This window comes from Macrotis lagotis, chromosome 3 (genome assembly GCF_037893015.1).
Source record: "Macrotis lagotis isolate mMagLag1 chromosome 3, bilby.v1.9.chrom.fasta, whole genome shotgun sequence".
Taxonomy (NCBI): Eukaryota; Metazoa; Chordata; class Mammalia; order Peramelemorphia; family Peramelidae; genus Macrotis; species Macrotis lagotis.
Window position 1 is genome coordinate 207403921 of NC_133660.1, and position 16267 is coordinate 207420187.

The 16267-nt window shown below is 36.8% G+C and overlaps 1 protein-coding gene across 1 annotated transcript in view; it reads left to right on the top strand.

Moving 5' to 3' along the window:
• The window catches only part of RAB28 (RAB28, member RAS oncogene family), a 136949-nt gene extending 121777 nt beyond the window's left edge, over window positions 1-15172 (top strand). Inside the window, exon 7 of the mRNA XM_074229779.1 lies at window positions 14224-15172. Coding sequence (XP_074085880.1) covers window positions 14224-14316 — 93 coding nt within the window. The 3' untranslated portion in view covers window positions 14317-15172. The remainder of the gene's footprint in view (window positions 1-14223) is intronic.
• Window positions 15173-16267: the final 1095 nt, after the last annotated feature.

Consider the following 16267-nt stretch of genomic DNA (forward strand, 5'->3'; position numbering starts at 1 on the left):
TTATTAGGACACCCCCCCCTCAACAATCTGCGTGTGTGAGGCTGTGTCTTCCCTCCTGGTCTGTGAATGACCACAAGTGCACTCCTCTGACACAGGGCTGAGGTGGGGGGGACCCTGCTGTTCTATGGGGGGCCTAGACTGTGATTAGGAGCTGAATGTGGTCAGAGCCCCAGAGTCCTATTCCAGGTACAGAGGACAGACCTCTGCAGTCTCTCTCCACTCCTCTACCTAGGCTGAGTCCTCAAGGTTGAATTGCCTGGAGGCTCCTGCTTACTGGCTCCTCCTGCTTCCAGTTCCTGAATCTGGGCTGCAGCTGACCATGCTGCTTGCTGAGTGCCCTGAAGGCTGGCTTCCAGTGCTTGCTCTGGCAGAGGCCTCCCTGCTGATCTTCCAAGTTGTGCCTGGTGCTCCCCAGGGTGTAAGTCAGGAAACTGCCCTGGCTGCCATGAACCATGGCTCCTAGGCACCCTGGGCTCCCTCTGAGAGGCTGAAGTTCCTTCACTCTGGCGGGCCGCCCCTCTAACCCCCCATGGAGCGGAGCCTTTCTGCTATTTTCCAGGTTACCTTGGGCTATAGAATTGCCTCACTGGATCCCTCTGTGGGTTCTGTCTCTCAAAAATTTAGTTAGACTCACAATTTTATAAGTTTTGAAATATTAGAGAGAGAGAGAGAGAGAGAGAGAGAGAGAGAGCGAGTGAGAGAGCACCTAAGAGAGGATCTTCTCCTATCTCCATCTTGGCTCTGCCTGAAAAGCATTCTTTCTATGAAAACAGAAAAGATACACTTTTCATTCAAATTTTTTATGAAGACAGATATTAATTTTTGACAATATTTGATACATTGAGATCTGTATAATTATAATATAAATTTAGGCATTTTATATATATATATATATATATATATATATATATCTATATATATATATATATATATATATATATATAGATATATATATACATCATAAATATAGGTCAAGGGAAAGTTTCTTGAATTACTCTTGGATATAAATAGGCCAAATCAGTTATAAAAACATCCTCAGTGGGGCAGCTAGGTGGTGAAGTGAATAGAGCACCAGCCTCTGGAGTCAGGAGGTTTTGAATTCAAATGCAGACTAAGACATTTACTAATTACCTAGCTGTGTGACCTTGGGCAAGTCACTTAACCCATTGTCTTGCAAAAACCTAAAAAAAATAAAACAAGCAAAAATCATCAAAATATTTTTAATTTGCTGTAGAAAACAAGCCTTTAAAAAGTATTAACTTGCACATCAAGTTTCTGTGTTAGCTGCAGCTTTTTATCCTGACAATCTGTATACATAAATATATGAAATTATATGTATATATATATATATATGTATGCATGTATATGTAAATGTAAAACAATTCTTGACTGGTTAAATGGGCATATGGAGAAGAAGATTTTGACCTGTGAGGAAATGGAGACTTAAGAGAGCTCAGAATGGGAGTATATTTATCAGCAGAAGACATGTTGCTATATCCTTTTAAAGGACTTTGTAATCAAAGCAGCTTTGTGGCTGAGTCAGAAAAAAAGAAGTTGGTAAATTTGAATTTACTTAAAATATTGAGTAAACTTTATGGAATTTTGGTTGAAGAGGCATTTTTCCTTTGACCTATTAGGGATTTTTCTTAGATATTTTATTAGTTATCATGGAAGATTCAGAGTTAAAATTGATAATGTGAATTAATGGATAAGTCCCTTGCATAGACTTGTTGTCCTAAGAGTGAATTTGCTTTTTGCCCATGCCTTTGTTTAGACTTCCGCTCTTGCTTAGAATATATTCCTTTCTTATCTCTCTCTCTCTTAGAATAGCAAGTTTTCTTCATTTCATGTGCCATGCTTTACAAAAAGCCTTCTTATGTACCCAAGTTATTCATGCTTTTTACATACACACCTGTGCAGGTATGTATAAGCACACACATGCATCAATATGTGCACACACATGTACATATATGTACACAAAGGAAATCCATTCTCCAGGTTAGAGTAACTCACATCCCATTAGGAGACTATGACATGTGTAAACAGGTACATATATTATCATATGTAATATGTAAGCACACACTTAAATACATAGCATATTCATCTATATACTTAACTGTCTGCATTTTGTATCAAGTGTAATACATGTCAATATATTCTATGTTACATATGTATATATTGATCGGTGCAGGCAAGTATACTCACACTTCTCTGTTTCCTTTTTATATCTTTCTAGTGGAATGTTAGAGACTGATTGGAGACTGGTTTTCATGTTTTCTTTATATTTCTGTTCTTTGTCTTAAGTCGTTTGTTCCAGAGCCTTGCACACTGCAACTCCTTAATCACTGCTAGTTGACTTGCAGGGAATTTTATTGAGATTGAATAGAGGATCTAGTTCAGTGAGAACAGTTTTGAAAGTGAACTTGTTTAGCCAGGAAATTAACCTCAAACCATAAGTTCCTAACCCATGATTTGTTTACAAGCATGTGCCACCAGAGAGTTTATGGAAGGGACTGTCTGAATGCTACTTAAGAGTAAGAATAATAACAATAGCTAGGATATATGTGCTGCCTCAAATGTAACTGTGCTGAGCTCTTTACAAGTATTGATTCATACCATAACTACCCTGGGAGGTAGGTTCACTTATTATTCCCATTTTACAGTTGTAAACATCTCTTACTAACAGATAACATTTGAAAGAACAACTTAACCATTTTCTCATGTAATACTCTTAACATTTATATAGGCTTAAGGGGAAAAAGAATTTATTTCACAATATTCCAGATTTGCCTACTGAGGAGAGAAGAGACATCTGCAAAAAGAGTTAGAAGCCCCAGTGATTTATGTCAAAGTAGAAATGGCAAGAATCAGACAAAAAACAACCTTAGTTCTTTAAAAACATGGTATTTGGGAGGTGAGCAATTTGAAACGTCAACCTCTCTTCAAACTATAATTGTAAAGTAAAACAAAATAAATGATTTTAGCTGAGAAGCTTTAAGACTTTATGAGACAGCTAGATAATGCATGGAATAAAGTACTGGACCTAGAACCAGGAAGATTTGAGTTCAAATCTGTCCTTGGACACTTAATTGTGTGGCCCTGTGCAAGTCAACTAAACCTTTACCTCAGTTTCCTCTACTGGAGCCTTGAAAAGAAAAAGTATTTAACTTGAATGAAATGTGAGGGAAAAAATTTAGATGAAAACTTCCTTTTGTCTAGATTGACACAAATAACGACTTAGGCCCAGAATCCAATAGACAGAAAAAAAACATGCAAAATAAAATTTGGAAAATTACTAAACACTTTCAGTGTCCCCAGTCTGCCTCCTGAAACAGAGTTTAATCTGTTTAAACCAGTGTTTTCCATTCATTTGATACATCACAATCTCTCAAGATGCAAAATTGCAGGCCACTGAGAGAGTAATGGAGAAATAAGATGTTAGGGATAAGTGTTATTTGTTGTTAGTCAGTTGTATCTGTCTCTTCATGACCCCCTTTAGAGTTTTCTTGGCAAAGATACTTGGATAATTAGTCATTTCCTTCTCCAGCTCATTTTACAGAGGAGGAAACTGGGGCAAACTTGTCCAGGGTCTTAGGACTGGTAAATGTCTGAGGCCAGACTTGAGCTCAGGAAGATGAGTTTGCCTGACTCTAGGTCTGGTACTCCATCCACTCTGCTGCCTAGCTGCCCCCATGTAAGTAGAGTGAAACATTATGAATGATGGAATAGTATATGGAAGTAATCTCTTTAAAGAGAGATGTAGGACTAGAAATGGACCAGGGATATAGGTGAGGAAGTGATAATAGTTGGAAGCCTATGTTCTACATTGGTTCACATTTCATATCAAGAGGTCAAGAAAAAGACTTCCCTTAATGTTGAGTCTGGGGGAGGGAACTCAGGCCGACATCAATATGATGCATAAGCTGGTTCGTTTATTGATCACAGGATACATACTTTTATACTCTACATTTATGTAACCAATTACATAAGCATTTTAGCAAGCATTTTTTTCACATGCATACCTTGTGTATGTCTTAGGTGATTGTTTTGAGAACCAAACAGTGTTTTGATAAACAGAGTGAAGATTGTTTTGAGAACCAAACAGTGATTTGATAAACAGAGTGCAGAAGGTAATTATCTCAGAATGCGCTATCTATCTGAGCCTGGGAATACACCTCGTTAGCTCAGACATGCAGCTACTCTCTCATCTAAGCTCTGAAGTACATCTTGCTGGTTAAAGCACATAACTATTTCTGTGTTAACCCTTCATAGCTCTTAGCCTGGAATACATATGACACAACATCTCCCCCTTTTCGTTTAAAGGCCTGGGAGAGCATGTTTTCTAGAGATCTCTGACAACACAAAAGGATGCATGGTCCAAACAACAAGAATATAACAAGTATAAAGCAAATTACAATTATAGATTTTACAATTGCCAAAAGCCAAGCAGGTAATCCTAAAGATTTTAACCAATCCTTAAAGAAATCTTCATGTACAGTTATTTTATCAAGATTTTCTTGTAACTTTTTGATTTTAGCATAGACTGAAGCACTATTATCTGAAATATTAAAACAACACATGCCTTCAAATTCCTCACAACCATGATTATGTAATAAAAGCAAGAAATCTATTGCAGCTCTATTTTGTAGTGTAGCCTTGCAAATGCTCTGTACATCCATAATTATATCCATTAAAGCCATGGATGTAATGTGAGCCTGAGCTTTTGCCCAACATGCAAGTTTTTTCATGGTATTATAATTAATAGATGCCATTACCCCTGGTGTGAAAAAGGATGTGGCTACTGTTTCTGATACTGATAGAAATTTAACATTTTTATAACAGTTGGAAGCCAGAGGAATGCTCCTTGTTTTCCTAGGGCTTCTGGAGAAATTAAGGTATGGTGTGGACACTAGTGCTAATTGGCCTGGATAACAAGGTCCTCCTATAGGACACCATGGGATAGAGCTGTATGCCTTGTCTTCACATATCAAGAATACTCCAGAGGGTAATGACTTTCTCAATTTGTACTTCAAGGGGCCCCCGTTCTGTTTTTTTATAAATTCCAATAATGAGAATGCCCAGATACATTAGTGAATCGTTCCCACTTAGGGGAATCCCAAGGCACGTTTTCTTTAAAATACTCTAAACCTCCAAATATAAAACCTCCTGTAGCATTATAAAGTTGTGGGGAGCTCACAAGACTACAATGTGGGAGATGAATGATATTCTCTTTTATTCCAGGGGGAACACTCCACAAGAGATTTATTTCCTGTGGCTCCTGTGTAGTTGGTTTTTCTCCAAAATAGCTCTTAATCTACAACTATTTTTCAGGGATGGCCAGGTATAATTTTGCTGCTCATCACACATACATGCACAAGAACTATACTGCTGAAAACTCCTACATGTTTCCTTTAACTGTCCATAGTACCCTTTCAGTCTCTGTTTAATGTTCTCTGGGTTCAGGGGGATCCCTATGAAGCATGTCTTGAAGGGATCACCAGCTGATTTCAGGGAGATACACATTTGTTGCTGTCCTGTAGCATTAGCCAGCGCAAGCCACATATTTTCTTGATGCTGTAGAAACTTAGGAATCAGATGAGTCACAAGAGCCGTAGCAGGCAGGATGCAAGTGCCAGCAGAAGAAATATCATTTTTCAGGTGAGGTTTTACCCACTTCACAGGAACCCACTGTGGTTTCGATGAACCTGAAACAACACATGCATACCCTCGTCCCCAGGTTAGTAACCGATAGGAATTGTCCCATTGGGCAGTCTTAGGATCAAAAACAGAGACAGAAATGTCAACATCGGCAAAGTATGCGTTCTTTGAAAAGTGAAAGTAAAGAGGCTTGTTATCTGAGATAGAGTGCTTAGGGTTAAGCCAGTTCAAAACATAAATCACTTTGCTCACTATGTTATACGGTGATCTGATCTCCCAACCTCCCCCTTTTCTTTTAAAAACAAGGCCAAGTATTTCTTAACATCCTGAGGAGCCCTGTCAGCGGCGGTCGTGCCAGGCAGACTGAGGTGAATGAGAAGTGGACTTGAAGCGGGGTGGGAGGGGGTTAAATCCTCCTCCCTCCTCTGCCAGCCCAGGGATGATTCACAGTGGCTGCCGAGTCAAGTCCTCATTAAGCAGGAGAGTCGTTTTACTGCAGTCAGGGCAGGAGGCAACAATCATTCTCGTCTTTGTCAGGGGCAGGTTGAAGGTTTTCACCAAAACCTTGGCTGAGATGAGCAGGATGCAGCAGGGGGAGGGAGCAGAGGCGCGGCAGGCTGACTAACAGAGCTCTGTGGGACTAGAAGCCACACAAAGCAGGCCCAACTGCCAGAGGGCGGAGGGGGAGAACAGGATCGGCTTTCCTCCCCTCTGTCCACCCCCGCCCAGGCCGGGAGTGCAGGCGGCCCGGCCGCTGATCTGGAAAGCCTGAGAGAGACAAAGGCGGCAGTGGCTTGCCCACCCGCCCTCTTCCTGACCAGGTTGCGGTGGGGATTAATTAACCCTTTTTCTGCTAGAGGAGGCACATCCAAACTTCCTCCAGTAGCAGTCCTTTCAGCATCAGTCACAGCGGGGCAAGCCCACAAACTTTCAATGTCATCATAGACAATTCTGCACAGTGTGCCATATGGTTCTGCCAGTCTCTTGGCTTCCTTGTTCTTAGCTTGGACTGCTTCCCTTAAGCTTTTTCCCAGCTTATCCCATTTTTCCAAGGAGAAGAGTTCTTCAGTCTTAGTAATTATGCCCTTATCTCTTCCCCAGTGTAATACCCAGGAAATTCTGATCTCTTAACAGGCAGGTCATATTTTTTCAATACGTCCTCTAAGGTATTGAGCACGATGCAGCCATTCCCATCCCAAATTCCCTGACTCACTGGTCAGCCGTGGCCACGCCCGCTTTTGTTCTAGCGCTGAGTGAGGGGGTGTCCAGCACTTCCCTACCAACTCATACTGGGATGTCTTCTCCCCATTCGACTCACTTCTATCACGTCGGGGTCACCATATGTTGAGTCCAGGGGAGGGAACTCAGGCTGACATCAATATGATGCATAAGCTGGTTCGTTTATTGATCACAGGATACATACTTTTATACTCTACATTTACGTAACCAATTACATAAGCATTTTAGCAAGCATTTTTTTCACATGCATACCTTGTGTATGTCTTAGGTAATTGTTTTGAGAACCAGTGTTTTGATAAACAGAGTGAAGATTGTTTTGAGAACCAAACAGTGATTTGATAAACAGAGTGCAGAAGGTAATTATTTCAGAATGCGCTATCTATCTGAGCCTGGGAATGCACCTCGTTAGCTCAGACATGCAGCTACTTTCTCATCTAAGCTCTGAAGTACATCTTGCTGGTTAAAGCACATAACTATTTCTGTGTTAACCCTTCATAGCTCTTAGCCTGGAATACATATGACACAACACCTTAACTTTTTGGGGTGGCTTCTCTTTAAAAGAGCATTTAAAGGATAAATAGTCATCTAGGCAAGGTTAGGACTATACTATTGGAACTGAAGAAAGCCTAGGTATCATCAATAAAGTCGTAGACTCATTGAAGTAAGGAATATAAAACATTAGAGATCAAATTAAAGGAAAATTCATTTAGATCAGAAGAATTCAAGTTTTTAAAATTATGGGCCATGAAATCCATAAGAGATAAGCTAAATGTAATTTTTAATATGCAGTTTTTAAGTGATATTGGAGTAGTAAAAAGAATTTAATCCTCATTTATTCAGAAGGGTTGAGTTAAAGGCTTAGTGAATTGTTTTTTAAGCACTCTTGTAAGTCCTGATGATAGAAATAGAAAAGCAAGACAGTCCTTGCTCTGAGGGAGTGCAAGTTCTGATAGAGGAGACAATACATATGGATGGTTTCAACTACAAGTTATTTGGGTACAGTGGGGAAAACAGCTATTAGTGCCTTTTCCTCAATGTAGTTATTAATGTTACTACTCAGGATCTTATCCTTTACCAGAGTCTAAAGGGAGATGTCTGTAAAAGTGATCACGGATTCTATCAGCCTCGGTTATCCTGCCTCCCCCTTCTTTCCCCAGATACACTGTTCCTTAGCTCGGTTGACTAATCTGCCTTATGTATGCCAGTATTTGATCAATTTTGATAAAGATCATGAGGTTATTATTAATAGACAATCTTTTTTTTTTTTGGATTTTTGCAAGGCAGTTTAGTGGCTTGCCCAAGATCACACAGCTAAGTAAAGCATTAAGTGTCTGAAGTTGGATTTGAACTCAGGTCTTCCTGAATCCAAGACCACTGCTCTATTCACTGCACCACTTAACTGACCTAACTAAAATCATTTTTTTAAGAGTAGTCAGGGTATATGTCAATTCTGACTCCAGATTCTATCTTGGATATAATGTCTCTTAACCTCACTCTGAGAAAGAAAATTTACTTTTCCAAAGTTAAGATGTGTATATTACACTTTGTCTAGATTGGTTCATATGACCAGAAATTTCAAGTTTCCTGTTGAAGTTCCTGAAAGTTGCTAGTTTATGAGTACTTGCTGATTAGTCAAACCTTTTTTTGAGGTGGGGGTAGGGAGCGGCACTTAATATCTCAACTTAGGGTAAGGAAGTCACATTTGGACTTTGGATTATGTTGGTAATGTATTGAAAGCCCAAGAATTAGAGAATGATTAGAGATTTAATTTTTGACACAAAATAATAATTTCTTAACATTGAATAATTAATTTTTTTGTTAAAGCAAAGAAAGGTGAAAAAATATTATTTTATAGCCAAGTATTTTTTAGGCACTTTCCAGGACCTGGAAATTGAGATTTCTGTTTAGGGAAGGCAGATTCCTGAATCTTGAATTGAACAGGATCTGGGTTATGATTTTTCTGACACGGACATTTCACACATCACTGTGAAAAAAGTACTATTATCCTTATACTTTGGTTAATTTGAAGAAAATTGAAGTCATTAACATTGGAATATCGATATAATATGACTTGAAGATAGGTCAGTAACCTTGCTATGTTGATATGATGGGACTTAAAGCATTATTTTGGGGAATTAATGAAACCTTTTTATTCTCCATCAAGAGTTTGATTTAAGGAAAATCTATAGATTAAGAGGTCATTTAACTATGTATCCCCTCATCACACTTTATTCAGTAATTGGTAAAATTTTTGTTGATAATATTAGACTAAGTTTTTTCTAAGAAAATATGATTCTTTTTTGGGGGCAGGGGTGTTTTTGCAAAACAATGGGATTAAGTGATTTGCCACAAGGCTAAGTAATTATTAAGTGTCTAAGGCCAGATTTGACCTCAGATTCCAGGACCTTTGCTCTCTCCTTTGCACCACCTAGCTGAGATGATTCTTAATAAAAAATAAAAAAATGATTTTTTCCCACTAGATACAATAATAGGAAGTTCATTAATTAAAACTGAAGAAAAGCAAATCAGAGACTAATAAATCCAAACTATTTAACACATTCCCATTCCTCTTCTATCAAACTTTTTTTATAGATGTTGTCGACTTGTGTGTTGCATATGTTTTAATCTCAACTCAATATATATATGCAAGTTTTGGTTAAATGTTAATTGTGATAAAATGTGGGAAATTTCATGTAAACATTAAGAGGTGGTGCAAAGAGATATGTTAAGAAATATGGTTTGAATTTTGATATGGACGCTTATTACCTCTGGGCCAATCTCTTACATTCTCTAAGATTAGTTTGCTCCCTTGCAAAATAGGAATAATATTGGATCCCCACCTATTGCCAGCCCCTCCTTTCCAGGTTTCTTCTCTGACACAACCCTCCTGTATTACCCTTAGAAAGTGGCTCAATCTCTCAGTATTCTAGGAACTCTATGATGGAACCTTACAGTTAAAGTATTAGCTTGCATTATTGTGGGAAGTGTCTTACCAAGAGCACCTTAAACTAATGAAATCATAGGTCCAGCCTCTGGACATAGAATATGAGCTCTTTAAAAATAAATATTTATTTATTTTTTTACTCTTTGTAGTTTCATGCTTAGTACATAGAAATGCACCTAATATATGATTTTCTTATTATTTTGCATTGACTTTGTCCTTAAGAGTTGTAGGAAAGGAAAGGAAATAATAATACCCAATTTATAGAACTTTACAGGTACAATGCACTTTCACTTATCTGATATTCAAAATAAGGCAATTCAAATACTGGATAGGATTTTAGAATTAACCTGGAGTGATTTCCTCATTTGACAAGCAAGGAAACTAAGGCTTAGGGAAGTTGTTTGACTTGATATTGAGTGACACACACTGAACTCCATTCCAGTACTCTTTCTCCCACAGCACTTTTTATCTATTCTTGATCTCATTAGGAAAATATTTTCATATGAATTGCTTTAAGTAACTACCTTCAACATTTTAAAGAAATGAAACTTTGTAATAACTGTTATAGAGCTTCTTGTTTAAACCTAATGAAGATTTGGATTTATGAAACTGGAACCTATCCTAAAATTTTAAAATCTGATGTTTTTTTGTGGGTGACTGGAAGATGTGTGGTCATGGGGGGCATGAGAAGGAATGGAATGAAGAATAAATGAAAATATTTCATGACTAAAAATGCTACTAAATAAAATATTACATGATATATATTTACATGCATATAATATTATTAGTCCCTAATCGATAAAAGAATCATAATTCATGACATTGTTTTGTATTCTGTATGTATGTGATAAGACAGTTTTGTAGACTTTGTCATTGTAGTAATTAGCTAAATAGGGTGATAAAGAAAATTGGCTCCTGGATCTTCCTTCTCTTTCCTTTTTTTTCTGTTTAAATTTTCTTGTCTTTGGCTATGTTAAAATGTATGTTGATTTTTATTAATTTTTTCTGGAGTGTTATTTTTTTTTTAGTTATTGAATCTACTTTCTCTTCCCTCCTCTCTCTCTCTCTCTCTCTCTCTCTCTCTCTCTCTCTCTCTCTAATTCTTCTTTCTTCTCCTCCTTGTTTGTCTGTTGTTTACAGGATTTAACAGCATATTGTCAGGGCAGACATAGTGAAATATCTGAAAGAAGATAATCAACACCTCAACTCTACACAGTGAAATCTGTTCTTTACTGTAGTTCAGGAATTATTGGATAAATTATTGCATACTTTGGGTGAGAAAAGAGGGTGACTAATTGAACACAAATCTCTTTTTGATACATATGACTTAAATCTATAATATTTTTACCAATAGAAGTCCATATAAGTGAGAAAAAGTTTTGCAGATTGATAACTTATCAATTTTGTTTTAAAATAAAAAAAAACTCGTCCCCTGTAAAAGATTTATACTTTAAATAAGAATTGATGGACAAATTAACAGTGTTTCAAAATGGTTTGACTTTATGAATGTTTATTATAGATTTAATGAAGTGGAGACTACTTGATAATTCAGATCTCAACACTTTTTCTGAAACATCTTGATAATTGAGGCAGTGATGAGTTTTGAGGGTGTTTTTGGTTTTGATTTTTCGTCTGAGTTATCTTCAGATGGCTATTTTTTGTGTGTAAATATAAAAGAACAGATGAAAACTGTTGAGAATGTTTTGGTGGAAATTATCACTTACAAATGAACATTGTGGTGCTACTTTATTGATTCTTTTTTAAAGTTGTTCACTTAAATTTTAGTGTGCATTTGTTACTGACTTGTCCATATTCTACTAATAGATATTACTTGAAAGTTAATTAGGGATTTTTTAAGAGCTTCTAGTTTCAGAGGGTCTTGTAAGACCACCACTTATTTATTAAGCCTTTTAAAGATAACAGAGTGCTTTCACAAACTTATGCCTCTAGACTCTCAGTAGACTACCCCCTGCCTGATTATGGACACTGTGTTCTTTAAATGTAGTATTTAAGACAGGTATTCTAATCTCCATTTTACATTTGAACAAATTAAGCTTCAGATAACTTAGTTGGTTCCCCAAAGTCACATAACTAATAAGTAGCAGAATTGGAAAATGGACCCCAGGATCCTGACCTCAAGTTCAGTGCTTTTCCCACCAAACCAATGCTGCTTCTTTATTCAAGACACATTAATTGGCACCCAAGGGATTTGCATGTATTAATATCCCAGGCCCAGAATAAGACCCTTTTTTTGTGGACTAGAACAGTATCTTTATAAATATTATCATAGAGTGTGCTGCTTAGCATCATTCAGTACTTCAAAGGATCTGTAATTTGGTGTGATCAACTCCCTCTTTCAGTTACCCTATCACTCTTTAGAGTTAGTTTGTATCAGTTGCTGTGGTCTCATATTTGAGTCATACAGACTTGCCTTCATATTTTTTAAAGTATGTACTAAAAAATTGGACATATGGTTGACCCCAAAGGGATAATTTTTTTGGTCCTAGGTACTGAGAGGTCCATTTCTAGTCAAACATTCTGTGATGGTGGTGACTGACATCTGTCTTAAAACTGCAGGCATAGTGTTTCTGGGGCATATTGAAGCTCAATAAAGCCTATATAGCAGATCCCGTGTGAACCAGACTGGATTGAATTTTTTAGTATAGTTAGATTTGACTGATGTTGAAGAAATATGACAGTGTCTTTCTGACAGACTTAAGAATATGGATCACATTAAGTACATGAAGGGAAAAAGATATGTTAGCTATATTTGCATGCAGTATATTCTCAGTACTTGGGTTTAAGGCTTAGTCATTAAAAAAGAAATCTAGTCTATAAATCCCAAGATATCTTGCAAGGTTGCAGAGATCAAAATTTATATTTTGTAGAGCAGAGCATCCACTTAAGGTTATATTTCCCTATTTGGACAGAGGGAGGGAGAGAAGGAAGGAAGGGGAGGGAGGGAACAGCATGCCCAAGTGGAAGTGATTGTTTGGATCCCCAGTTAGTACCGGCCCCCTCTTCTGCCCCCCCACCCCTAGTAGTAATTGCCCCCTAGAGACCCAACTGACCAGTTCTACTTCACAGTGCTCTTCCCTTCATTTTTCCCTTCCTTCCTTGCTTCCTTTCTCTCTCCCCTCCTTCTTTCCTCTCTCTTTTCCTTTTATCTTTTCTTCTCTTCCTTTCTCCCTTCTTTTCCACCTCTCCTTTATCTCCGTCTGTCCACATAGGGAATTATGTCCTTTCCTGAGAGTGCTCTGCCCAACAGAATGTAAATTTTGATTGCTAAAGCTTCAAAAGATATCTTTAAAGTTTATAGGCTAGATTTCTTTTTTAAGGACTTTGCCTTAAATTCAAATCACTCTGCCAGCAATAGGTCCTAGCCCATGCCACACTTGGTCATTATTCTTTGACTTTTGAGTATAAATAAGTTGTTTTTGTTTGGAGCCAGAAATCCTGAGAGTCCTTCCCCTCTCAGATTGATTTTTTTTGACTAGGTAAAAGTGGCCATTCTTTGCCTCATTTCTTACCCAGCCTTAATCACTGAATAGACATTGCCTCACTTAGACTGAGAAAACTAGAAAGACCTTAGCTTAAAAAGGCCAAACTCTCCCATTGCATCTGGGGCCTTTTTCAGTTGTTCTAATACATATCTTGCCACTAGACCCAGATGATTCTGGAGAAGAAAGTGAGGCTAGTGACTTTGCATAGTCTTGTCTCATTTCCAGTTCACTTGCAAGTCATGACCTTCCTGATGACAACTTCCTGATGTCACTGGTCCTCTTCAAGAATGAAGGACAAACAACAGCAACAATTTTCAGTATTCTAAATTGACTAATTAAGATTTTAGACCCAGATATTTGTGCTGTACTCATCATAGCAGTTACACAGGTTATTGTACAATAAATGTGTACATATTTTACTTGCTCATTTGCAGATTATATTCTGATAACACAAATATTAGAATTGCATGTGGTTAGTGTTATATGGCATTTGTCATGTAAACATGTTTTTTCTACCACTGAAACTCGATGAATCAAGTAACCTACCCCAAACAAATATTTGCAAAGGGTTAATTTTAATTCTTTTGTTATAATTTAGCCATTAATTACTAAGATATAAAGTTTTAAATGAATTATACAAAAATTATAATGCATACTTCAATTTAATAATACATTTGGTCCTAAATATGTTTTCTTAGGTAGATGACCACAACCATAAGTTTGTTTTAATCAGTTCTTTTAGTATTGGTAAGAACACATCAATTAAAATGTGTACTTTCCATGTGTCAGCAAAGTTCACAAAATAAAAAATATTTGAGCTGTTTCTAAATTGTGCTTGTTCCGATACGCCAATAATAACTTTGTTTTCTTTTATAACAGAGGGTGGTGAAGGCAGATATTGTAAACTACAATCAGGAACCCGTGTCAAAAACTATTACTCCTCCTAGAAGCTCAATGTGTACAGTCCAGTGAACAAATCTTTCTTGTAATGATCAATTTGGCAGACTGCACCCTCTTACATGAATGGGCTCAAGAACTGCTAAGAACGTCTGTTTTAACAGTGGCCATCTCTATAGCACAAAAAGAAGAAAACTTAAAAAAAGCAAAGCAAAAACACTGTACATTTGTGTTGCAAAGCAGCCGGCAGTTTCTTGAATTGTCAAGGATTCATCATTTGCACCAACATTTTGAAACCAAAATCAAGTCTGTTCTTTGGAATTATATTATTACTTCTTTGGATATAGTGACGTCTATGCTCTTTAAGGATGTCTTCATATCTTTAACCAATGTTTCCATCAATTAGGCTGCCTATATTTGAAATGTACCCAACTCCATGCAAGGTATTTTGACACAAAGCTGTCTGATTCTGTGGTCTAAACTCAAATATAGTAAAGTGAAATGAATAATATATTTTATCTAGAAATAATTTAGAAGGAATTCCTTTGGTATATATAGAGTGATCAAAACTGTATAAAACTATCTAATTGAAAATGCTTAAAATAAAGCTCTAATAAGAATATTTTTTCATTTTAAAAAAGTTCTTAAATTGTTCATATTGTAGCTGGAAACTCACTGAGTAGTGAGTATTTGATATTGTATTTTTCTTACTGTATCATGGTCATTATGTATTGTGTAAAACTCAAGTTAGATTGCTTTATGAATTTTGACCAGCTTTTACCAGCTGTAATGTGAAGTTTCTTTCACAAACTGTTTGCTTAGTTATGTGCTTAAGATGAGTTATGAAGTAGTGCTGGATCAATGTGGATCAGACTACACCTGATGTTCAAATATTCTTTTTTTTCCCTCAAATAAAATTTATTTAAATCACCCCTATTGGTATAATATTTCAAATACCTTACTTTATTCAAAGCAGGGCAGTGATGAACTATTGTCTGAAGATTAATCTCTTTATTTTGGGAAAGGCTTTTCACTAGATTGGCCAAAGGGTCTTGGATTTTTCAGTTGAAGCATCTCTCAAAGATCATCTACTAAGGTTTAAGTGATGGTTATTCTCTACATCATTCAGTTTTCAACTAACAGAAGGAATTTACAATCTTGATCAGATTTTTGGAAGAACTGGTTTCTTAAATGTAAATGATGGGAACCTTGGGGATGAGTGACTACTTTAGCATAGAATTTGTGTTGGAAAAGTTGATATCATCTGATATGAAGCCTAAATTTTGTGAAAGATTTTAAAGAGGTTATAGGAAGACTAGTAGGCTGCTAAAATTCCATGGAATATAAGTCAATCCAGTATGAATGGGTAAGAAATGCTGAGACACAAAGAGAAATAATTAGGATGGGGTGGGGAGGAAAACTGACCATTTTGAATATAAAAAGAACTTTACCAACCAGTTTACATTTGAAAAATATGTCTGAAGATATTAGTTTTAAAAAAAAGGTAGTAAAAGGTTACATAACTATAACATGATCCTTGAAAAATTGTTAGGAGATCTAAGTGACATGATGAGCTCTGACTGACAAATCAAATACTAGCCATTTAAATGGCCACTATGTAGGTATGGGGAATTATCACTAAAGTGAAAAAGTTCCCGCATTGAAGGAGCTTATATTCTGTCTGGGAGACACTGTATGTTCATATGTAGGGCTACACAAAAAAAAAATACATGATAGGCACAAAACTTCCCTGAATGGGAAAATCCAGGAGAGAATTCTGGTAGAAAATGATGCTTGAGTTTGATCTTGAAGAAAACCATGTTTTCCAAGAGGCAGAGGTGATGAAAACATTTAACTGCAGGAGATAGCCAGTTCAAAGAGGAGAAAGGTAGTGTGACTAAACCACAAAATACTATATTAAGCTGGGAAGGCTTCAGATGGCTATTTATGAAGAGCTATAAATGTAAAACAGAGAAGTTTATATTTGTTCCTAGAAGTAATAGGGAGGATCTATAGTTTATTGATG